The 22,771-nt window shown below is 61.1% G+C and overlaps 1 protein-coding gene across 2 annotated transcripts in view; it reads right to left on the bottom strand.

Moving 5' to 3' along the window:
* Positions 1-225: 225 nt before the first annotated feature.
* Positions 226-22,771, bottom strand: part of LMF1 (lipase maturation factor 1) — a 42,326-nt gene continuing 19,780 nt past the window's right edge. The window contains exons 1-7 of one of the 2 annotated variants that reach the window (XM_087853921.1): positions 4,007-6,436; positions 3,867-3,909; positions 2,303-2,486; positions 2,030-2,183; positions 1,690-1,873; positions 783-895; positions 226-445 (exon numbers count right to left, since the gene is read on the bottom strand). In XM_087853921.1, the coding sequence (XP_087710047.1) occupies positions 271-445; positions 783-895; positions 1,690-1,873; positions 2,030-2,183; positions 2,303-2,486; positions 3,867-3,909; positions 4,007-4,140 (987 nt within the window). In that variant the 5' untranslated portion in view covers positions 4,141-6,436 and the 3' untranslated portion in view covers positions 226-270. Of the gene's footprint in view, positions 446-782; positions 896-1,689; positions 1,874-2,029; positions 2,184-2,302; positions 2,487-3,866; positions 3,910-4,006; positions 6,437-13,759; positions 13,928-22,771 lie in introns of those variants that run through there. The other variant, XM_087853919.1, reaches the window with a different exon arrangement.

The following is a 22,771-nucleotide window of genomic DNA, read 5'->3' as shown; positions in this document are numbered from 1 at the left end:
GCAGGGAGCGGCAGCTTCCTTGTGGCCACACCAGATGTGTGATGGGGTTCAGCTGCCCGGGCGTAAGGGCCTACCTGGGTGCTGGTGGACACAGCGGGGCCAGGGTCAGGTGCTTTATGTATGAAAGGAGGGGACACGCTGGCTCAGGGACCCTCTCCTCTCTGAGCCGGCTTTCCAGGTCTGGGAGCAGGGCAGCGGTGCTGGGCACATGAGACTTCACTCAAATAGCCAGGCCTTCCAGCTTTATTCCTCCGCGCACTGGGGCCACTTCTACTCTAGTTCCGGGTACGGCCACTCCCGTGACCGGAAGTAGTCCTTTAGGTCTCGGAGGCTGAGCGGGGGGAAGTAGGGGCCGATCCTCTTGCGGACCCACCACTTGCCCGCGGCAGCATGCTGGCCCCCAGGGCGGCTGAACTTGTACCTGTAGTGCTCTCCCCGGACCCACCTGCAAGGGAGACCCCACGTCGGGTGGCCTGTCCCTCTGCCTGCTGAGGTGCCGCTCCCCAGAGGAGGACGCTGCCAGGCCCTGCCACGGGGACCGTGGGGGCCCAGGTGACGTCTGGAAAAGGGACACTCAGCTCCGGAACCCATTGGCACTAAAAGGGTCGCCCCCACCCCTTAAGCAGGCCAGGAGTACGCAAGAAAGGGGCTGGCCCAGAGCCTGGGGATCTTTGCACCCAGGCACGTTTCCTGTGGTTCCGAGCATGGCTGAGGGTGCATCTGTAGGAGAAGCCCTGAGAGGCTGCACTGGACGGGGGTCCCGTCCAGGAGGGGAGTCCTACCTGGGAGGTGCCCTGTCCTTGAAAGGGTTGAGGGCCAGTAGGGACAGAGCCGTGGCGTCGTTGGCCAGGAGCTTGCCTGCCAGGTGGATGATCCACTCGTTGTGCTCGTAGGTCTGGGTGTGAGAAAGGGAGAGGGTGCTGGCTCCAGGCACAGAGCCAGGGATGCAGGGAGCCCTCAGGATGAGGCCGCCCAGCTGTGGCCCCGGGGCCCTCAACTCCCCGCCTGGTCACCCTCAGATGGGGTGGGGGGGGTTAGCCTCTCCTGGATGGTGGGCGCACACTTGCTCCCTGCTTGGGCCTGTTGGGCAGGTGTCTGTCGATGGTTCCTCTGCGGGGTGGGCTCCACAGCACCGTCCTGTTCTTGGGGGGAGCAGGTGCTGGCCTCTCAGTGTTGTCAGCTGCTAGCCCTGGGGTCTCACGTTGAGTGACGGTCTTCACAGACAGATGGGACAGGGACATCCCTGCCAAGCCTGTCTTGTCATCTCTGGTGGAAGGGCTCAGAGGAGCTGGTGGGGACAACCTTGGCCCTCTGTACCCACAGACCTTTGCGCAAGGGTGTCTGGGCAATGTGGAGACACCCCGGTGGGGGGGGCGCTCACTGCTCTCCAGACGCAGAGGCGGAGCCTGTGCGCTCAAAACCACCAAGGGAAAGACCCGGGAGGAGGATGTGGCCCAGGGGGGTTGGGATTCTGCCCTGGGTGCCACGCACTGCACCCGGCCTGCTGTCCTGGGGTGCGGCGCCGGAGGGGCGAAGATGCCTCCTGTCCCGCGTCCACGAGGCCGGGGAAGGGGGGTGTCGCATGAGGCAGTGACCTCACCCCCACCAGCCACACTTTGGGCGTCCCCACTGAGGTAGCCACAGCCTTGGGAACACACCCGGGAGGGGAGGGGCAGGAGAGGCCCTTACCTGGAAGGCCGCGAACCACATCAGCCAGTCCAGGCGGTGGTGGTAGGGGGAGATGAGGCATGGCCGCCGCCCTGGGTCACCCGGCTTGCACTTGAATTCATAGTCCTCCCACACGGCATCTGGCGAGCTGGCGTTGGGGCTGGCTGTGCCCTGCAGGATGACCTCTGTGCGCTCCTTGGTGATGCTGTGGGGAGACCGGGGCAGGGGGCTCTAGGCACACGAAGGTGGCCGCTGTGCCTCTGCACCCTAGCTTCCTTTCCGAGTGGACCAGGGTGAGGGGCTGTCCCCCTGGGTCCCAGGTGCACAGAATGGACAGGGCAAGGGGCGGCTGCACCCATACCTTCCGAAGGCTCCGTATGTGTTGACGATCCTGAGCGGGTTGAAGGAGGTGTTCATGACCTGCGTGGGACTCAGCAGGTTGATGACCACAGGGACACTGAGCCAGGCCACCAGGACGCCCAGTGCCACGTGCACTGCCCGCCGCACCATGCAGCCTGGTAGGGGGCAGACGGGGGCGGTGGGGTGAGCTCTGCTCTTGGGCCAAGACCCTCGCCAGCCCCTTACTCCCAAGCCGCGACTCCGAGGCTGATGTGGAAACTCACTGTCCACTTACCGCATCTCAGGGTGGGCTGGGCCCCTCGGGCGGTCTCCTCCTGCAGCTTCAGGACTCGGTCCTTAAGGCCACCAGGCCCGGAGGGAAACAAGAACCCCAGAGTGGCGTCGTCGAAGCAGGCCATGCTGGGCACCATGGTCAGCCAGTTGAGGAAGCTCAGGTTCCCGCTGATGATGAGGACCACCTGGAGGGGACGGAGCTCGCTGAGGCCCACACCCGGACGGACTCTGCACGGGATGTGGCGGCTGTAGCGCTGGCGTAGGGGGAGTGACACCTGGAGGGCCGGCCCTCTAAGAAGCGCACACGGTGCCTGTGCCGATTCTTGAGGTGCCCGAGGGCTGGGCCCCTGTCCCTCCACAGGCTGCGTGCCTGACTCTCCGCAGACTGGCCCCGCGCGCGTCCACGCCTCAGCTGATCTCGCAGGCGGGTTCTTGCTAGAGCCCTGAGCGGGACCGAGCCTGCGGACACCTCAGTTCCGGCCTCTCAGGCTGCCCGATTCCTCCCCGCAGAACTGGGAGCTGGCTGCTTTGTGCGATTTGATCCTGTAGTTGGTGTTTGGGGACTGTCAACAGGTACAGGTCTGGGGCAGCCCCGGGCACCTGTGCCCGTCATGTGGGAGGTGGACGAGGCGCTTGCCTGCCCACTGGAAGTTAGGGGTCGGGGGCACCTGTCTGGCTGCCCTGCCCTCCACATCCAGCAGCCCCCCAGACACATCCACAGTGGCCATGCATGAGGCCGACCTGGGCGTCTGCTGGGATAGGCGTGGCTGACCTCCCCTTAGGTGCGGCTTCGTGGAGCCAACCTCCTGCATTTTCTAGGCACCGTAAGACAGGGCTGGCCACTGTCCCTCCTCAGAGGCCTCGAGCAGCCCCGGCTGGTTCAGCTGCAGGGTCTGGGGTGACACACGGTCCAGGAAGCCCAAATGGGCCTGCCCTGTGTCCAAGTCGTGCTGGGCTCGTCTACGGACGAGCCGGATGGTGACAGTTTTCCCATAAGGTTCACCCCTAGAAACGACTCAGCATCTTGGTCTTAAGAACGAAGGTCACAAAGAAGTCTCCAGGTGGATGGAGTGCCAACAACCTGGGGGTTTCCTGCACCCCCAGCCCGTTTTCCAGCGAGCTGCTGGCCGTCAGAGGGCTGCAGCCTGGAGCCACCTTTCAGAACTTCTGGAAGGTTCCTTCTAGCAGCTGCACATTTTTGTAAATTGTTTTAGTGACTTAAAAATAACATCTCTGGCCTGGTTATGACTCTGTCATTGGGCCCTGGAGGGTGAGGATGCTCCTGCTGCGCCCCTGCCCTGCCCACCCACACCAGGCCCTCCGAGACCGCAGGCGGCACGGCCCAGAGCCCACATGCACCCAAGGGGGAGGCTTCTGTGAGGGAGGTCTCCAAGGAGGCCCCAATGCCCTGGGGAGGCAGCTTCCCCACGCATGAACAGGTGCCCCCAGAGCAGCATGGGCTCGGGAACAGGCGGCGAGGAAGCAGCAGGAACCATGCATTCTGGCAAATCTGCATTCTTACTTTTTAAGTCAGTTTCATTGAAATACATGAAAAAGGCACCCACCTTACGCGTATGGTTCAATGGCTTTTGACAGATGCTGACTCTCCTGTAAATCACGATAAATTCCAGAAGGTTCCACCTCACAGTCCCCTGGTGCCTGCGTTGTTAGTCCCCAACCCCCACCCTATGACCTGTGAACTGACCTCTGCCGCCTGTCACTCTGCCTGTTCCTGAACTTGGTGGGCACAAAACTCTGGCCTCCACTGTCTCCCGGCTCGGGGTCCCGAGACCCACCCAGTGGTGCGCGAGCTGTGGAGCTTGGCGTGCTGTCCCGCATCTGGGACGGATCGCAGCTTGCGGGGGCGTCCGGCGCGCCTGCTGGACTGGGCGTGGCCTGTCAGAGGTGCGTATGGTGCCGTCCTCTCACGCCAGGTGCTTCCCCGACAGTATCTTTAGAAGGGGAGACGTCTGCTTTCCATGAAGTTCCGAGTTACCAGTTTCTGAAATCTTCACAACTAGTGCTGTGCTGTGTGTCCCGAGGACCGCTGTTTACTCCGGGGCTACGGCAATACAGACGTCAAAGGTCGCAGGTCTGGCTGTGGTGGGGCTGCTGGCAGCCGGCCCTCTGCTCCTGCCCAGGAACTGACCCTGGGCAAGTCCCGCGGAGGGAGGAGGCAGCCCCAGGACGGGGCAGGAGCTGAAGCAGTGGCAGTGTTCACGAGCTGCCGCACGCAAGGAGAAGCCAAGATGCGAGTGGGACCCGGTGAGCCGGGCAGCGGCCAGACAGACCTGCTTCCGGAGGGACTTTGAGAAAAAGATGAAACCGGACCACCACAAAATCGCCCCTGAGGCGAGAGGAGAAAAGCCGAGTTCGTCCACACACGTGACCAAACGGATTATTCCTGCAGCAGGTGTGACCTTCACAAGCCCACGGCCGTTTGCCAAGCAGGGCAGGCCGTCTCCTCGCGCAGGTGACTGGACAGGTGTGGCGACGCGGCCTCGCTGTGGGATGCCCAGCGTGGGGTGTCGAGGTCAGACCTCCCGGCACCCGGGCTCTACTCCCCAGACGGCCCATAGACGCCGGGAGCCGGTCTGCCTCCGCTCTCCTTTGCTGCTGCCCAGCCCCTTAATTCCTGAATTTTCATTACAGCCGGGTCCTGATCCTGGGGATCGGGGAGGAATGTGAGGTCACAGACGCCAACCTAATGAGGGTCTGGCAGGAGGAACCGTGCTTTTGATGGGTCATGTCAGTTTTATGGATTACGACGGCATTTTATGAGGTGTGATGTGAGATGTGTGGATTCATGGCTCTCCCAGGATTAATTTGGAAAACTAGTGTTCTTGGTTGTGAGCCCCCAAATAATGATTTCTCATTCTTCACTGTCTGCACGTTAACAGCCCCTGGGCCGCAGTCTCTCTCACAGGCGGGGCCCTGGGCTGTGGTCCCAGCTGGCGGGCTGCTCTGGGCATGTGGGGCTCCTCCCCGGAGTTGGCCGCGAGCCGCATCCCTGTGCCTCCTCCCCAGGGGGGCCTGGCCTCCCAGCACTGGCCTCCCCAGGCCAGCGGTACTCTGACACTCTGCTCAGCTCCCCAGCTTCTCCCAGCTGCGTCAGCAAGTGACCGGAGGGGCAAGTGTCCCTGAAGCTCGGCTGTGCCTCCTCCTCTCAGGAGTCTTGGCCGTCTGGCAGCTCTCTGCACCTTCTGACGAAAGTTTGCACGATTTACGTGGGGTCGATTGGTGGTCTGCTCCATCTGGACCCCTTTCAAGACACTGAGGGGCTGGCGGTCTTGGTGCAGCTCTCTGGGGCTGTGGGGGTACAGCGGCAGAAGCTCCCTCCACTGCTCTGTACGGCCCGATTACAACTGGGACATTGAGCCTGCCTCCTTTCCCGACAGCCCACAGTGGGGTGCGTTCCCAAATTCCATTCTCTTATGCTGGGTGGGGCGCCGGGCATGTGGGGAACCCTCATATCTGCCCCTCAGAGCCCCTCGCACTGCTGGCCACCAGCACCCACGTCTAGCCACGAAGGGTCCATCTGGGCAAACCCTCACTCCGACCCCGTACTGCCCGGAGACATGGCCGCTGTCACCACTGAAGACCCAGCAGCAGCGCAGCCCGGGGCCAACCTCTCAAGGCGCAACGGGTCCAGCCTGCACACATACCGAGACACGGGCTCACCCCTGGCCCCTCGCGGCCTTGCTGAGACCCCACAGAAACCCAGGCCCAAAGTCACTCACCGGAAAGGACACTCACCGGCAGAGAACACTCATTCTCCGCGCCCTGTGTGTCAGGGAGCACAGTCCTAAAAGTACCAGGCGAAAAGCAGATGGGAATTGCTGAAACCTGAACTGAAATCTGAAGATGGGTTTGAGAAACCCTTGAGGGAGGACAGACAGACTTAGCAGCGCCAGGGGCTTCCTGATAGACCTTCAAGAAGCTCCCCAAGGGGGTCCAGGACACCCCAGTGGAGTGACGTGCAGGCTCACAGGGCTCTGGCGGTCTCTCGTGTCCCAGGATGAATTAGAAGGTAAGATCACGTAAGCATTTAGACTGGGGAAACACGGGGAAAGTGGTCCGTGGATTGCCACGCCTCCAGTCTGAGAGTGGAGGGCATGGCACATGTGGCATTTTTGCCACGTTCTGGGGTGGCCCAGATGCGGGGTCGCCCACTCACCTCTTTGAAACAGTCCAGCTGGGCGAGCAGGGCGGTCATGTGGTTCTGCACAGCAGGTACCATCTGGAGGGGGACAGGGCACAGCCACGGGGTCTGTCTGGCTCCTCTGAGAACTGAGCAGAACCACGTGCCCGCTGCCCGCCCACGCGCCGGGCCTCCCCGAATTCCGTCTGCGAACACCCAACAGTGAGGACGGGGACAGAGGAGAGCCCCAGAGACCCTGTCCAAGGTGCCCCTCTGTCTCCTCCAGCAGCTCCATCCTTTCGGCTTCCCTGGAATAATCCGAGGACACGCTTGGGCACACCCTTCCTTCCTGTTCCCCTGAGGAGAGCCCAGCAGGGATGACCTTGGGAGTTTCTCAAGACTCAGGCAGAGCCATCGGTAGCTGGCGTGCCAAATCTGACACTGCCCCTTCATCCCTGAAAAGTGGGGCCAGCCTCTGCGGCCCGAGGCCATGATCATCCTGCCTCAATACTCAGTGGTTCCAGGAACACTCCGACTTTGCATCCAGGGCAACTGGCTTCTCAAGGCTCGAGGGCCTGGAAGGAGGGAGCAGTGCTGTAGCTGGATGGGAGACAGAGCAGGCGAAGCTTGACCCTGGGCGGCCACACAGACCCACACCAGCCTCTGCTCTCCCTAGGGGCAATTAGTGGACCTTGGCCCAGGGAAGGAACCCTCAGAGGGCAGACCTGACGCTGGGGGGGGGTCAAGGTGGCTGGCTGGAACTGTGCCGGAAAAGAAGGGCATAGACCAGTAGTTGCAGGGATGGCCTGGGCGCCCTCAAGTCTGCCAGCCACAGAGTCCCAGGCACGTGGAAGGAGGCGGGTGGAGACCCAGGGGAAAGCCAGGCACACAGCAGAGACCCCACGAGGCCCAGGCCCGAGGGAGGCTAGACCAGCCCTGCCTCTAATGCTAGTTCAGACCCGCCCGGTGCGACGAGACTCGTGAGTAGGGAGCTGCTCGGCAGGAAAGAATTCAGCACCGAGAAGCACACAGCGTCCACACCCTCACCAACAGCCCACGGTGGCCGGCGTCCCGTCAGGATCTGCAGAAGTGCGAGCCACAGCTGGGAGGGAAAAAGGGTCACGAGAACAGAATCAGAGGCAGGAGAAAATCGGGAACTAGTAGATAAGGACGTCAGAACCGCTACTGTGAATAAAGGGATTTACAAGACGACACGGTTGCAAACGAGAGAAATATGAAAACTACGAAAACCACATGACTTTAAGAGGAAACGGAGCAGCTACGGCACAGACTTCGGACTGGTGGACACGGGGACAGGAGCGTCCTCACAGGTGCAGGAGCAGAGCCCGAGGCACTTTCAGAACCGAAGCCGCACAGGGCGCCCGACAGACACACTGTGCGCCACGTCCCAGGAAGGGGCAGTGGCAGAAAAAATACTGAGAAATAATGTCCAAAAGTTCTAATTTGATGGAAATGATAAACGCACAGGTCAGAGAAGCTACGAAACCACCACCAGGCACACACTACCAGATCACTGAACAGGAGTGAGAAAGAAGCATCTTCCAGGCGGGTGGACGGGCAGAGTCGCAGGGCAAGCAAGGGTGAGCGCGGCAGGCCCCGCACAGACCGAGGGCACATCTTTGCTGAAAGAACGACGCTGTCAGGCTCCGACACCACGAGGCACAAACGCCCCGGAGGCAGTGGCTGAGGTGGAGATGCCTGCCAGCAGCCTCTCCCACGAGGGAGTGCTGTTCCCGCAGCCCCGCTCAGTCCCCAGGGAGACTCGGGAACTGCGGTCGAGTGGCAGGTCTGCGCGTGAGCAGCTCTGGAACATCTGCTGTTTCCCTGAGGGACGACCCTGTGTGGTGGGGCGGGTGCGAGGCACAGATCACTGTTAGCTTCCACTTACAGCAAAAGCGCACAAGCCTGCCTCCCTCAGCCGCACCCTGGCTCCCAGTGGCTTCGGTTCGGGACCTTAACCTGAGCCTTCCTGGAGGCGCAGACGGCCCAGGCCACCCTCCGTGCCCCCCCCCCCCCCACAGTGGACTGGGGTTGGGCAGCCATGCCTGGGCAGAGCCCCTCCGGGGCTCCACACTTCCCTAAGAGGGGCACTTCTCCAGCCTTTGAAAAACACAGCCGGCTGCCCCTGTCCCCCCTTGCATGTGATCACCAGACAGAGGGGCCCCAATCCCGAAGCCTTGCTGGGCGCTGCAGGAGACACGGGCCTTCTTCCTGGAGGAGGCTCTGTCGTCCTGGATGTGGCACAAAGAGGCCTGGGGTTTCCTGCCCCCCCCCCCCGTCACATTCACATGGTGGGGCCTTGACCCAGAGAACGCGGGTTCCCCAAAGCACAGTGTGAGGGATGGAACCCTGGGGGTGCAGAGCCCTCGTCAGGCGCACACTAGCTGTGTGTCCCCTGCCATCCGTCTGGATGGTGGTTGTTTAATAAGAAAAATGGAATTTGGTGTGGAGCGCACGGCCCCCCATGTGCGGAGGGATCCTGTCTTGTTCTTCCCGGACATTGCTGCCATCTCTCCTAAAGAGAACCACACGCGTGGTCCGTCTGTGTTCACTCTGGCCGTGGAGCCTACAGCGTGCCTGCTGGGCGCGGCGCAGGCTGCTGGACACCAGGGCCAGCGGCGAGCAGGCAGGAAGCGGAGCCGTGAGGGTGGAATCTTGGGCCCAGGAGATGCTGAGCAGATGTTCTGGGTGATGCAACACACCCACAAAGGACGGGGATGGTTTCTGGAACTCCTGAGCTGGGTTCTCTGCATCCAGCACCTCACGGAGGACACACATGCTCACGGGCACTTTCTGTGGCCGGGAGCCCTGGACCGTTATCCCCGGCCCCCAGTTCTGGGCATGTGGCTCGGGGGCTGGGGGAGGCAGCTTTCCGCCTGTCGCCATGGTGATGGTCCTCACCGTGACCTGTTCCTGACTCCGGCCACAGGGGGTGGAAGGACCCAGGACTTGGTGGGCAGTGGGGGTGAAGCTGGTCCGGGATCTAAGACCAGTGTCCGCCCTTACCAAGAGCCGCTGGCCTAGTGAGCATCCGCTCCCACGCTAGGATGGGCGTCCGGTCCTGCCCCTGCCAGGGTCTCTCCCTTAGACACGAGGCTTGACGTCAGAAGGCGGGGGGCGTCTGGGACCGGGCGGCTCGGTGCTCCTGTCGACTCTCACGTGCACCTCCCCAAGTGGAGGACGGGCCCGTGGCCTTGCAGAACCCTCCAGAACAGCTGTGTAAGCGGTGTGTAGGAGGAGAGAAGCGTGTTCACATCCTCAGACTCTCCCGCAGGAATGAACGGGAACAAACAGACCCAGAGACTTCCCTTGGGGTGTTGGGTGCAGAAATAGAAGCGCGGCCCCCGTCAGGACAACGCATAAGCCCCCCCCCCCACACCGCTCCTCACAGTGACCAACCCCTGGCACGGCATGGTGGTCCCTGAGAGCCAAGCTCTTGCCGTGAGGCTGTGCCCTGCAGCCCCCGTGCCTGAGACCCCACATGTCTGGGCGGGGGCTGGACAAGCTGCCCATTTGTCCTCTCTGCTCTGGACAGCTGGGCAGCAGACCGGGCCTTGGAGCGCCACAGCGCTAGGGACCTCCTGCTTTGTCTTGGGCCTGGCCTAGCGCTGGTGAGGGTAACTCCGGGGATGTGCCTGCACCAGAGGCTCCCAGGGCCTGTGGGGATGGAAGGCAAGCGTGTGGAGTAACGTCCAGAGCTGCGGGTCGGCAAGGTCCGGCTTGGGCCCTGCCCTGCGCTCCTGTTGCCCCCTGCTGTCCACCACTACCCACCCAGCCAGCAGACCCCAGAGCCGGGTCGGGACCCAGCCATGGGGCCCGAGGCTGCTGAGAGCCGTCCACACTTGAGCCCTGAGCCCCTCCACGTGCCGTGGCGACACCGGTGCCCTGGGCCAGGATTCAGACTTCCTGCCCAGCCGGGTCCAGTGAGCCGGTCGTCGCCCTGAGGCGACCCCTGCCAAGTGCACTGTGGGGACAAGGGCACTCTGAGAGCCCCAGTTCAAATTCCACTTCCCAGTAGCCAAACCCTTTACGTCTGCTCGAGTAGCACAAACGTCCTTCACCTGCTCTTCCGGGTGACGGGACAATGAGCTTGTTGGCACTCGTCAGAGCCGGCCTCTGGGTGTTGGGGAGAGAAAGCGGTAGGTGGAAACTGGTCCCTGCAGGCCCAGGCAGGTTTAGAGCCTGGAGAGGGTCCCAAGTGGTCCACGGCCTGGAAAAGCAGCCAAGGTGTGGGGGGCTGCTGAACGCCCCACAACCCGAGAGCAGTTCTCCGTCACCATGGTGACCACGAAGCCGAGCAGACCCACACGCCTGGTTGTGCAGGGCAGGGTCCTCCAAGTTGCCTTGGCACTGGGACAGTGGGGGAGAGTCCAACATGAGGTGGTGCCCACCCTGGTGGGTCCTGTTGGGTGTTCGAGCCTCTGCCTGGAGTCACCTGCTGCTGGCTTGGGACCATGGGAGCACGGGGCTCCAGGTAGGCGGGGCAGGCATGGAGCACAGTGCTCCTGGCCGCCCAGGGGAGGGGGGCCCTCATCGGAGGGCGTGGGCACAGGGCTCATTGGCCCAGCCGTGGTTCTGCCCTTGAGCCAAGTGTGGTTGATTCATGCGTAAACTGTGGTGCACCCAGACCACAGAAGATGATGCGGCAGTGAAAAGTTAAGCTCTTAAACCAGGAAAACAAGGACCCTCAAATGCATGTTACTGAGTGAGGGGCGCTTCTGAGAAGTGGGTCTCCCAGACGACTCCAGCCATGTGACATTCTGGAAAAGGCCGAGCTATGGAGACAGCAAAGGGTCAGTGGCTGCCCTGGGGTTGAGGGAAGGGAAGCATGGGGGGTTGTCAGGGCAGTTCGATGGACACCTGTCACTATACATTTGTGCAAACCCAGAGGACGCACAATGCCGGGTGACCCTGAAGTAGGCTGTACTTCAACTGATGACCGGGTGTCCATCTGGGCTCATACGTTGTCACCGATGTGCACGTGACACACGGACGTGGGGACTCTCTACAGTCTGTACTCCATCTTTCTGGAAAAACTAAAACTGCTCAACAAGAGTATGAATTAGACAACAGCTCGAGCATTGGGGGAGCGAGAGCAGGTGGCAGGACCCAGCCAGAGCACAGCCTTAGCGTGGCCGTGGCAGCCAGACGGGGATGAAATTTGGACTGCGAGTCTGTGCAAGGGGCATGCGTTCACCCGCAAGAAGCCGTGTAACAGATGAATTAGGAGAGAGACAAAGTGGGACGGTGAGAACAGCTGAAAGGGACAAGAGGAAACACAAAGATGTGAAACTAAGTCGGAAGATGCCAGCTGAGGGGCGTGCGCGTCAGCCTCCGTGTGGGAAGCAGCCCCTCTGCTGTGACATGGGGCCCGGTTTTAGGAGAACGTTTGCTGCTACGACTGCCTTCAGAAGAAAGGACGCCCGGCCTGTCTGACAGCCCCCGCGATGCAGAGTTTGCGTCTCGCAGCAGCCCTGTCCCTGCCCTGCGTGTCACCGGCGCAACCAGGCAGGCCACCACCACCGACGGACCGCAGTCCCCGACAGCCACACGCAGCGCACACCCACGCTGGCAAAGTTATCCCAGGGACGTAGCCAGGGCGCGGTGTCACCAAGCGGAGTTTCTCCCGGGAGGTGAGCCGTGACACACCTCGTCAGCGACTCACAGGAGCAAAGCGTGACCTCACGGCCGGCGCACAACAAACCCCGTATTTAGTTCATCCGCTCGTGACTAAAAATACCCGAAGTAAACTAGACACAGACAGGGCTTGATGAAGGCGGACGCACTGCACGCCTCCGCGCACGCTCCGCCGGCATCCCTCGGCCGAGGGACTCGAGAATGCGCGGAGCCCGGCTCCGGCTGCCTGTCGCACCGTGACCGGGGGCAGTGCCCGGACCGCCTGACGACCGGGGAGCAGACAGACAGAGCACCGCCGGCCAGAGCGCTGCTGCTGCTCCAGGAACTGCCTCGGGTGGAGCAGACGCGTGATCATGACGGATTGGCGCAGGGGCCGTGAGACGTGACAGCTGCGTGGACGGTCATGGTGTCTGCACACTCAGGCCCCACAGGGGAAGACGTTTCAGTTAGAAATTCCACTCACAGTATCCACAAAAGCAAGGTGGTACAAATCCATCCCGGTGTGGACGAAACCTGCGCCTGTCACACCCCCACGGGGGCGTCGGCTGTGTGGCCGTGGACCAGAGGCCATCCCGCTGGATCCCACGCACCACTGCCCACCATCAGGCCCCCAGCCCCGGGACAGCCCACATGCAGCACAGTTGGCAAGGAGGTGAAGCAAGTGGGGCTCACGGGCCGGAAGGAGAGGAGACGGTACTGTACGAGGTCACGCCCGCTGGACGTGGGCTCCCCTCAAACACACACACCCACAGCAGGTTTATTTCTAACGACAAAAACCTGGAAACACCCAGAATGTCCACTGAGAGAACAGAGAAGCTAACCGTAGGACATCTGTACCATGGAATGCAGTAACGGAGGGAGCTCAACCCAGGACACACCAACCCCACCGTGGACACCACGCCTTGGCCAAGTGGGGCGGCCCCACCCTGTCCCCCACGCTCTGTGCTCTGGGGAGCAGCCACAGCGGCCTGGGGGCAGGGAACTGGCTGGAAGGGGCGTGGGCGCCTCTCCACCTGGGTAGGTGTGGCAGGGCATGTGCTCCCCGGTACACGCAGACCGTGCACTGCCCTGCTAGCTGCCCCCCGCACAGGGACAGTAGCTACGACAGACGAATTTAAAGTCGATGAACACTACGTCAAAAACTAACGATGTAAATACGTTGGCTAATTGAATTTAAATAAAAAAAAAAAAGGAACATAAAGTCCCAACAGTGTTTTTCTTGGGAATCAATAAGTAGACACCCCAGTTTAGTGAAAGGGAGGCCTGAAATAGTCGGGGCCCCAGAGGAAGTCGGCGGCAGAAGCTCGGCTCACTGGGGAGCAGGCCTGGTTCCACGGGGACCAAAGCCAGGGGGCTTGCCGTACAGGAATGGGGCAGAGCGGCGGCCTAGGACACCCTGGAGCTGAGGGTTCAGGACAGTTGTCCGCGTGGAGGTAAGCCACCACCAGCCTCTTCCTCAGAGACCTGACCTACGACGGCTGGACGGCTAACCCGTGAGAGGGGTTAACCCGTGAGAGGAAACCCCTGGAACCTACCAGATCCTCTGGACGCGTCCTCCAGATGCGAGGGAGGAGTATGTCCTGGGCCATCTGCCCCGTCCTCCCCCAGAGACTCTGATCTCGAGGACACAGCTACGGTGACTCCCTGGCGCGGGCTCACCTGGAACAGGATCTGCAAGGCCCCGTGGAGGGCGCACATCTGCCGTCCGAGGAAGATGAAGAAGGGCACCACGAGCTCCAGGAAGTGGTTGCTGAGCGTCTCAAAGCGGTGGACCCACCACGGGGATCGGTGCAGGAAGTAGGCCACAGGGTTGGGCACTGGCTGCGTCTGGGGGACAGAAGGCGGCCCATGAGCCAAGCCTGGAACTCCACCCCACAAGGGGACCTCTGCCCACCCCGGCCCTGCCCACCCTGTGCCCACTGGCAGTCCCAGGAGAGCATCCTGGCTGGGAAAGTCTTGGGAGGCCAGTCCCGTGGACCTTTCTCCGGCAGCTCAAATGCCTGTAGCAAAGTGCCAGACCTGGGTGGGGTGGTGGGAACAGGACGATGGAACCGAGTGTCTCAGCCTTCTTGGGGTGTATGTCACGGGCACCCCCCCCGCCTGGTCTCCTGTAATTCTGATGCTGACCCTTGGGGGTACCCTGAATGTTCTGGGGACCCAGGAGCAAAGGGACGGGCACTAGGGGAACCCAGGTTTCAGGCCAGTGCTCACATGCGGGCGATTTCCGCTTGGAGGCTGGTGGAAGCTGGGGGTTCCGGCCTTGTGTGTGTTCCTGGGAACAGTCTCCGAGCATGTGTGAGGGGGGCGGGGGCGGCATGTCCCGGGAGGCCTGCGTGTTGACTCAGCCGCGGTGTTGGCCGCCCTAGGGCCCAGCTGACAGGCCCTGCGCCTCTGACTGCAGGGGCCCGGTCCTCCCCCCGATCCCGGGCAGCAGCCGAAGCTGGGAGCCGGCCACGCAGAAGGCTTTGGGGGTGGGGGTGCGCACCCATCCAGAGGGGACGCCCAAGTGTGGACGTGCAGCCGTCAGTGAAGGGCAGGGGATTTGAACGCCAGCCAGACCGCTCCGATTCCGGGAACTGTGTGCAGCCCAGCACATCCGCCACCCCCACCGCCACCAAGGTCTGGGACCCCGGGGTGTTTGAAAGCAGGTGTGGGGGGAACCCAGCCCAGGTGAGTGGCCTGGCGCCTTTTTTGCCGCCACAGGATCTGAACACAAGCCCCTCGTACGCTACCGTTTTCCCTCCTGAGGACTTCTGCTCTCCGCGCACGCACACGCCCCCTCCCCCAGTGTGGCGATGACATCACCATCGAGGGGAACGCCGGGGCTGAAGGGACAAATGGGCAATAGCGGTTGGTTCCAGCTCTGAAACTCAAACGTGTTTCTGATACTAAATGACTTTTACTTGGCACAGGTAGTTTAGCTCCTGCCACTGCCCCTACAGCCCTGCGCCCACCACACCCTGCTCCCCAGCATGGGCTGGGTGCAGCCTCTCCTACCCCCACCCTGGGCGTGCTGCCCCCTGGACACAGCACCTGTGTCGGAGCGCGGGGCCTGCTGCCTGGACATGCAGGGCGACAGGATCGGGGAAGAGGCCACAGGAGGAAGTCATGCAAATGGCGGCCCTGGCTGACTTCCCACCCCCGCCGCACTCAACGCTCAGGGCTGGAGGTGGCTCCAGGTAGGACGGCCGCTAGGGAAGGGCCACCGTCCCATCCAGTTAGAGCTTTCTTGCTAACTTTGCGTTTGGACACAATTTCTGACTTGGAGAAAAGTTAGAATAGGAAAGAAAAGAGTCCCTGAATGCCACACTTCTCACCCGCGCTCACTTGTCTTCCCGCTGCAGGAGCAAACAGAAGCGTGCGGCTCTGCCCCGCAGCGCTGGACCGTGACGGGTGAGCGCGCTCGTGGCACCGCGATCACAACCAGGGACAGGGGCTCTTCTGCCCCACGGGTCCGAGCAGGTGTATTCAACAAAAGGCGACCCAGGCCATGTTGCCTCCAGGCCCCCACGTCTCGCCCGCCTCTCATCTGTTTTAGGACATGGACGAGCTCATCTGCATCGTGTCCCTCAGGGTGGATCTGGGGCACACGCTTTTGGCAGGAGGCCCGCAGAGGTGACGGGCCTGTCCTGGGAGGCCCAGGGTGGCCGTGTGCCTTGGCGTGGTGGTCTCCACCTGGACTTCTTGGTGGAGGGGTGTCAGCCAGGCCCTGCTCTGCACCGTGAGGCTGTGATATCAGCAGCCTCCTGCATGCATTCCAGCGTCCTGATGGTTCTCGCCAGAATCCACGGTTCCCTTGGCCTCTGAATGGTGACTTCTTGGTCCATTGTTCCTTCTGCTTTTATTAGCTGGCTTCCTACACGAGGTCCAGGTGTCCGTCCAGCCCATTTATCTGTGCTGCTGTGGACACGTGGGCTTTCATTCTTCACAGCCACTTATTTTGACGTGTCCACAGCACTTTCAGAAACCCTCTCTCCTTTCTGGCCCTGAAGACGCTCCAGGTGAACCCCCGGCCGCTGCCACCCCTCGGTGCACGTCTTTCCCAAGGAGCCCTGGTCCCTCTGAGGGGAGGCTGGAGTAGGCACCCAGCCTGGGCACGAGGGTCGCTGTCTCTGGGCCCCTCCGATAGGTAAGCGGCTGCATCTCCGTTGCCCTGCACCCACGCCAGTCCCGCTCACGTGGCTGTGTGTCTACCCATGTTCCGAGGGGATTTCTGCAGCACAGGGTAGCAGACGGGGGGCCTCGCCCCATCTTTGCCCCAGGGGCTCTCGGCCACCAACACCTGTTCCCCCCTGTGAGTGTGATGGGCGTGCCTGCCTATGTGGCCTCTGGGCCCTGTTTCCTCTCTCCTGAGGTTTCTGCCCCACGAAGTCCCCCAGCCATGCAATCCCGGACTGACACGTGGCCGACACTTGGACAGGACACATGTGGCCACTGCTCATGGATGAGTGAGTGCAGCGCGTGTCCCTGTGATGCGGCCTTTCTGTTCACTGTCCCATGGGGACCCCAAACAGGGAGCCCCATGTCCTTTGCCCTCAGCGTGGACGGTCCACAACTGGCCGACAAGCACAAAGGTCTTGGTGCCAGCTCTACAAAGAAGTCTCTTCGGCTGGGTCCTTTCTGAAAGGCCACTTGGGGTGGATCTCAGTCGAGGCCGCCTTGGTGACAGGATGCAGACATGAGGGGAACGAGCAAGGATGCAGGGGGAGAACGTGTTTCCCTTTGGCCTTCAGAGCAGTTACTCTTTCAGAAGTCCCTGCACCAATGGGTCACATCTGCTTCTCTGGAGGTGTGGGGTCCTCCTGCATCCGGCGAGGGTCCTAGCGACGGCCATCCACCCTCTAGGACTTCTCGAGGACGGGCCGGCCCGGCTACTGGTAGGACACGTCTATAAAGAAAAAGCAGGACTTGCTGTGCTTGCTTGGAGCCTGGGGAGGGAAGCCACGCTCTTCACTGAATCTGGGAGAAGCTGCCAGCAGCCCATCTCCGGCATCCGTTCCTTCCAGCGTGGGGGGGGGGGGGGAGGCCGAGTGTGGGTGGCGGCAGTGGCTGAGCGTGCGCGACTTCGCTCCAGTGTTTTTCAGCAGAACCAAGCCGCCCGAGTATGGGCACGAAGCTGGCAGAGGCCCAGCCTGCAGGCTGTCCAGCCACCCGCCGCGCCTTCGGGCAGCAACGCCCTGTCCACCTGGGGCGGGACCAGCACATACTCTGCAGGCTGGCACCGGGGGTGGGGCCGCCCCCCGCCAGGCGCCTCATCCCTGGCAGGAGGGATGGGGAGGCGACCCGGCTTGCCGCGCGCCCTATGATGCCTCAGGTCACGCCGTGGCAGTGGCAGCCTGGACGGAACAGTGCGGAGGGGGCAACGCGGGGTTTTGAGGAGACGGCTGTAGCCCAGATGTATGATCTGTGTGGGCGGCTGCTGCAAATCCTTGTTACTTCAGATTTAAGCTTAGCGCACGCATGTGAAGCACTGAGAAGACGTGCTCTGCGCCAGGACGCCAGGACGCCCGGGCAGCCAGGGAACAGCTGGACGGCCGGTGGAGGGGCAGGGCCCCGGTCAGCGGGTGTGGGCCCCAGAGTGGCCTGTGCCCCCACACAGCCGGGGCGTCACTGCGCTGCAGAAGTGAGAGCAAATGGCTGGTGACCGATGCCGGCCACTGCGACATGGAATTCCTACAAAGCATGGCTCTATTTTCCTACGGCCTGCACCGCTGTGGAGGGCCTGGCTCCTCCTGTGGGTTCACGGCACGCTGGGCACGGGGGTGCTGGCTCTGCCTGCTCCATCTGCATGGCTGGGGAGGATCCTGAGGCCTCCCTTCTGCAAGCCCGGGACAGAGTTTTATTTTTGTTTGTACTGAAGCTGGAAAAAAACACTGTGTCATAAAATCTGGCTGTAAACCCTGGAAATGGCGTCTGGAACATCACACCCCGTAAAGCAGGGGAAGGAGTGCCCACTGCTGCCTCTGGCAGGATGCTCGGCTGCACTCACCATCGCGCCCAAGGTCCAGAGCGTAGCTCAGCTTGGACGCCAGCCGCCGGCCAGCCCTGACCCCTGGAACATTTACAGCTCATTCCCTTAAGAAGAGAAGCTTTTAAAAAAAAAAAAACCAAAACCAAAAAATCAGGAAAACACGAAGGGCGATAAAAAGAGTTTCAGGATTTGGGGAAAGTGACGTTCCTTCATGTCGGTTCCAATGCCCTCCCTTCCAGGCCCTCAGTGATAAGCCTAAGGAAGACAGAAATGGCTTTTTCGGCCACTCTCCCATTTCAGGAACTGTAAATTACGTGTTTGAGGTTCTAATGAGAAAGGGAACATTGTCTGAAGAACAAGGGTCTGAAAACGCTCGAGGCGCACACGTTCTGTTCCAACAGGAGACTTGCTGCCAGTCCAGGACCCTTGCCCCTCACAGAGCCCAGGGGGTGAGGTGTCCACAGAAAGGCCGTGAGTTCCCATCTGTTTTTTGGGGGGGTACGTCCCCTGTACACCGGAGGTGTTGGCAGGGGTCCCAGGGACATGGAGGATCTGCCTGTTGGTGTCTCCCTGACGGCAAGAGAAGGGAGACCACTTGCATCTGTCAGGTGAGGGTCTTACGATAAAACCGGGAGACCGTTCGTGCACACAGCTGGTGCCCGGCCTCCCGTGAGCACCGGGAAGCATAGGGCCCCAGATGTCAGGGCTGAGGCTCCGTCCTGAGTGAGGCCAAGGCAGACACGGCAGTGACCACGCAGGTGCTCATCTCGGGAGCTCGGGCCCCCTGAAGGCTGCCGCCCCTTCCCACCCAGACGACGGGCAATGGAGAAGGAAGAGCGGGCTACAGAGGTGGTGGTACAGAGCAGTGCACACAGGACGGGGCAGTCCCAGTGCCGTGGGACAAGACTGGACACTGGGGTGGGCTCTGCCAGTGCCTCCCAAGAGCTGGCAGCCGCCACTCCCCCGGTGGGGGTGCGTTTCCCGCCTGGCCGTGGGGAGAGGCCGGGTCCCAGCGAGAGGGCCGCGCAGCCGCATCTTTCAAGGACGGATATAAATCTGTCAACCTAGCCCCCTGTCCCTGTCAGAATTCTCCCAGCTTCAGACCAAGAGCCCCCGGCAGCAAAGCCGCACACGAGAAGTGCGAGGGATGTCCGGCAGGCGGGAAAACAGGTGGAGGCTGGGTCTGCGTGGAGGAGAGAGCCTGGAGATGGTGAGCGTGTGGATGAACACAGGAGGGGTCTGTCCCAGTTCACGAAGTATCCTGAAAGGACAATTTGAACAAAAATAGTACCAACATGGTATGTGTTTCTGTAACAGTAACTGTGGGACCACAGCTGCGGGAGGACCAGGAGGGAAAGGGAACGGGTGCCATTGTCACGTTCCGATCCGGTCCTGTACAGCTTACAGGACAAGCTCAGTCCTCGCTCAGAGGTAAGCTGTGACATATGCAAGACTCACTGTGAACCCTAACGTTACCACGAAAGCAGTTACAGCTAATAAGCCAAGAGAAGTAAAGAACAAGAGCTGTAAGAGACATCTCAGTCATCCAGAAGGAGCAGGAAAAGAGAAAGATCTAAAGGCCACGGGGCGCCTGGGTGGCGCAGTCGTTAAGCGTCTCCCTTCGGCTCAGGGCGTGATCCCAGAGTCCTGGGATCGAGCCCCACATCAGGCTCCTCCACTGGGAGCCTGCTTCTTCCTCTCCCACTCCCCGTGCTTGTGTTCCCTCTCTCGCTGGCTCTCTGTCAAATAAATAAATAAAATCTAAAAAAAAAAAAAAAATAAAGACCAGGTGGGAGGAAGCGCACGTAAGCAGCAGGACGGTGGTCTGAAACCATGTCAGAGGGGACGCTTGCAGACAGTTGAAACACGCCATCGAAAGGCAGAATTTAGCGGCGCCTGGGCGGCTCAGTCAGTGAGCGTCTGCTTTCCACTCAGGTCATGATCCCAGGGTCCTGGGACCGAGTCCCGAATCGAGCTCCCTGCTCAGAGGGGAGCCTGCTTCTCCCTCTGCCTCTGCCCCTGCTTGTGCACGTGCGCTCTCTCTCAAATAAACAAATAAAATCTTCAAAAAAAAAAAAAAAGGGCAGAATTTGTGAGACTGGATAAAACAAGACCCAAGTGCACGCTGCCTGTGAGACACACACTTCAAAGGTGAGGGTGTACGGAGGGGAGCCGTGAGGACCTGGAGACGTGCGCCATGCCAACACGGGTGGCAGGTGAGGTGGAGTGGCTGCGTGGGCAGCACACAAGCAGACCTTAGAAGGACGTGACCAGGGATGAAAGGTCATTTCGCTAACGGGGATCACGAGGAGGTCCCAGCACTCAGACACTTAACGCCCCTCGTACTGGAGCTTCTAAATACACTGAGCAGAACTGCAGATGACCACAGCCGGAGAGCCACAAGTCCACAGTTCCCGCCGCACATTTCAGGCTCCTCTCTCAACGCCTGCCAGGACAAGTAGACAAAAAACAGGGGCGTGGAAGACTTGAAGGCACTTAGCAAGCAGCGTGACTTCACGAGCACTCACACAACACAGGACGTTCCTTTTTTAGGCCAAATGCAACATTCACTAAGGCCGTATCCTGGGCCATGAAACAAGCCTGAATAAATTGTAACACGTGTCCTCTCTGACAATGACAGAATTAAATTAGGAATCAGTAACAGAAAGATACCTGCAAAATTCCCACCCACTTGGGAGTTGGTCGCACTGACTGACCAGCCTTCAGAGCGTGCACCCCAGTATCTACATCTCCAATCCCACGACGACGACTTTCAAGCTGGGAAAATTGAGTCGAGCCACGAGGTAACTTCCTTAGGAGCACGTTGGCCAGAGTGGCTGCGAGAGGGCAGGCGGCACAGGTCCGTATCAAGAGCAGGGAGGGACACGGACCTGGGCTCAAGTCTGAGTGCTAGCAGCAGTCACCATCGCTGACCCTGAGGCAGTGCCCCGGCCTCTCATGGACCTGGCCTTGGTGACCCCAGGGCATGGGCTGCACCAGAAGCTCCCGGCCAGACCGTGCTCCCCTCCTGGCCCCAGCGTTGACCCCTCCAGTCCCCAGTACACCAAAAACCTATAAAACCAGTGAAACACCAGGGGACAAAGCATGTAAGCCCAGCTCCCAACCTGCTGGAGGGGACTCCGTCTCGGCTTCGATCAAGTTCACACTTGTAGCTTTCACACTAATGTCAACCTTGATTCAAGTTTCTTCCAGACTAACGGACCCTCATCCGATTTTGGTACAAAACAGCTGGTAACCCATGTCCCAGGGTCGCAGTTAAAGGGAGGACCCACTGGCCCGAGATGCACACAGAAGCCGCCCGTGCTGCGGTGGGTCTGGGAATGCAGGAGGAAGGTTCTGCTGTGCTTGGTGGGGCACTGGCACAACAGCCCAGCTGTGCCCTCGGCTGCACCCAAGGCCATGCGCATACCTGAAAAGGGCGTGGGGGCCGTGAAACACGCTGCTCAGTGCTTGGCCTGCCAGCATTCACACTCAGATCACTGCAGCTCGCCCAGGGAGCGAGGGTGCCACGGCCAATGTTCAGTGAGCAGCCTCAACAGTGCCCTGGCTGCCTGGGAAGGGCTGAAGGCTTCGCTGGCCCGGCCGTTCTGGGCAGCAGGGCCCATCCCTGGGGCTCAGCCCACCTCAGTCACCCCTGGGAGCACTCTGGTGTGGCTGCGGAGATGGCGGGCGCCCAGGAAGGAGTGCTTGGCCTGGGCCCTGGCGTCAGTGTGCCAAGAACGACCACAGGTGGGGCAGGGCTGCCTGCAGCTGGTGGCCATCGTCCTGCACGAGGTGAGTGTTCCAGCACCCTTGGATGGGCCTCTGGAACCCCCACTGTCAGGACAGATTTGGGTGCTCTTGCTTTGGGGGTGTCTGTCAAAGCCCAGGGCACAACCCCTGCCCTAGGACAGCCCCCTGCCGGTCTGTCTTAAATAACTGGGCATGTTCTGAGCTGGCTCTGCCTGCAGCCCTGATGAGAGGGACCACCTCGTGCCACGGGTCCAAAAGATAGTATGAAACTCCCCCAATTCTCCAGCAATAGAATTAAATCCCACCCCTGCACAAGCACACGTAAAATGCATTCCTTGAGACCCTTGTAAGCAGACCACCTGACGGAGGGAGGGGTGTGGCCGGGAAGTGGGGAGCTGCTCTGGGTGGGGGTCTCGTGTGCAGCCAAGCAGCCCCCTCACCGCGGCCCACCTGTTACGTTATTAAAACAAGAACAAACCACCTGGGGAAACCGCCCAGCTCCTTCCCAATGACAACCGACTTCTTCAAATGCAAGTGGAGACAGACGGAATGCCTGGAACATTCCCCAGCGAAGTTCCTCATGGCTGGTGCGGACGTCCCCACTGCTTAGAAAGTCTGCCTGTCTGCAGGGAGTTTGACACCAGTGATTCTATGTTGGGGCACAACTCAGACATCAGGAAACCTGAGACCGTATCTTCCCGACCTGTGAGGGGGACAGACGGACAGACGCAGAAGCAGGTGCTGCGAGCTTCCTCCCCATCACAGCGGCGCCCCTCCCGGGGATGCGGTGCCCGTCCCGGGGATGCGGGCTAGGAGCAGCGGCATCAGAGCCTGGCCTGCATCCCGGACGGCGGCCTAGCCAGGCCCGGGGACAACAGAGGGCTTCAGCCACCTCTCCTGGCCGGCCCGGCTGCTGACATGTGATGGGCTAAGTGAGACCTGTGTGG

The sequence above is a fragment of the Ursus americanus genome, chromosome 2, assembly GCF_024610735.1.
Source record: "Ursus americanus isolate L20-20 chromosome 2, mUrsAme1.1.p, whole genome shotgun sequence".
Classification (NCBI taxonomy): Eukaryota; Metazoa; Chordata; class Mammalia; order Carnivora; family Ursidae; genus Ursus; species Ursus americanus.
Note: the sequence above shows the minus strand (reverse complement) of the source record. Positions and strands in the feature narration are given on the sequence as shown.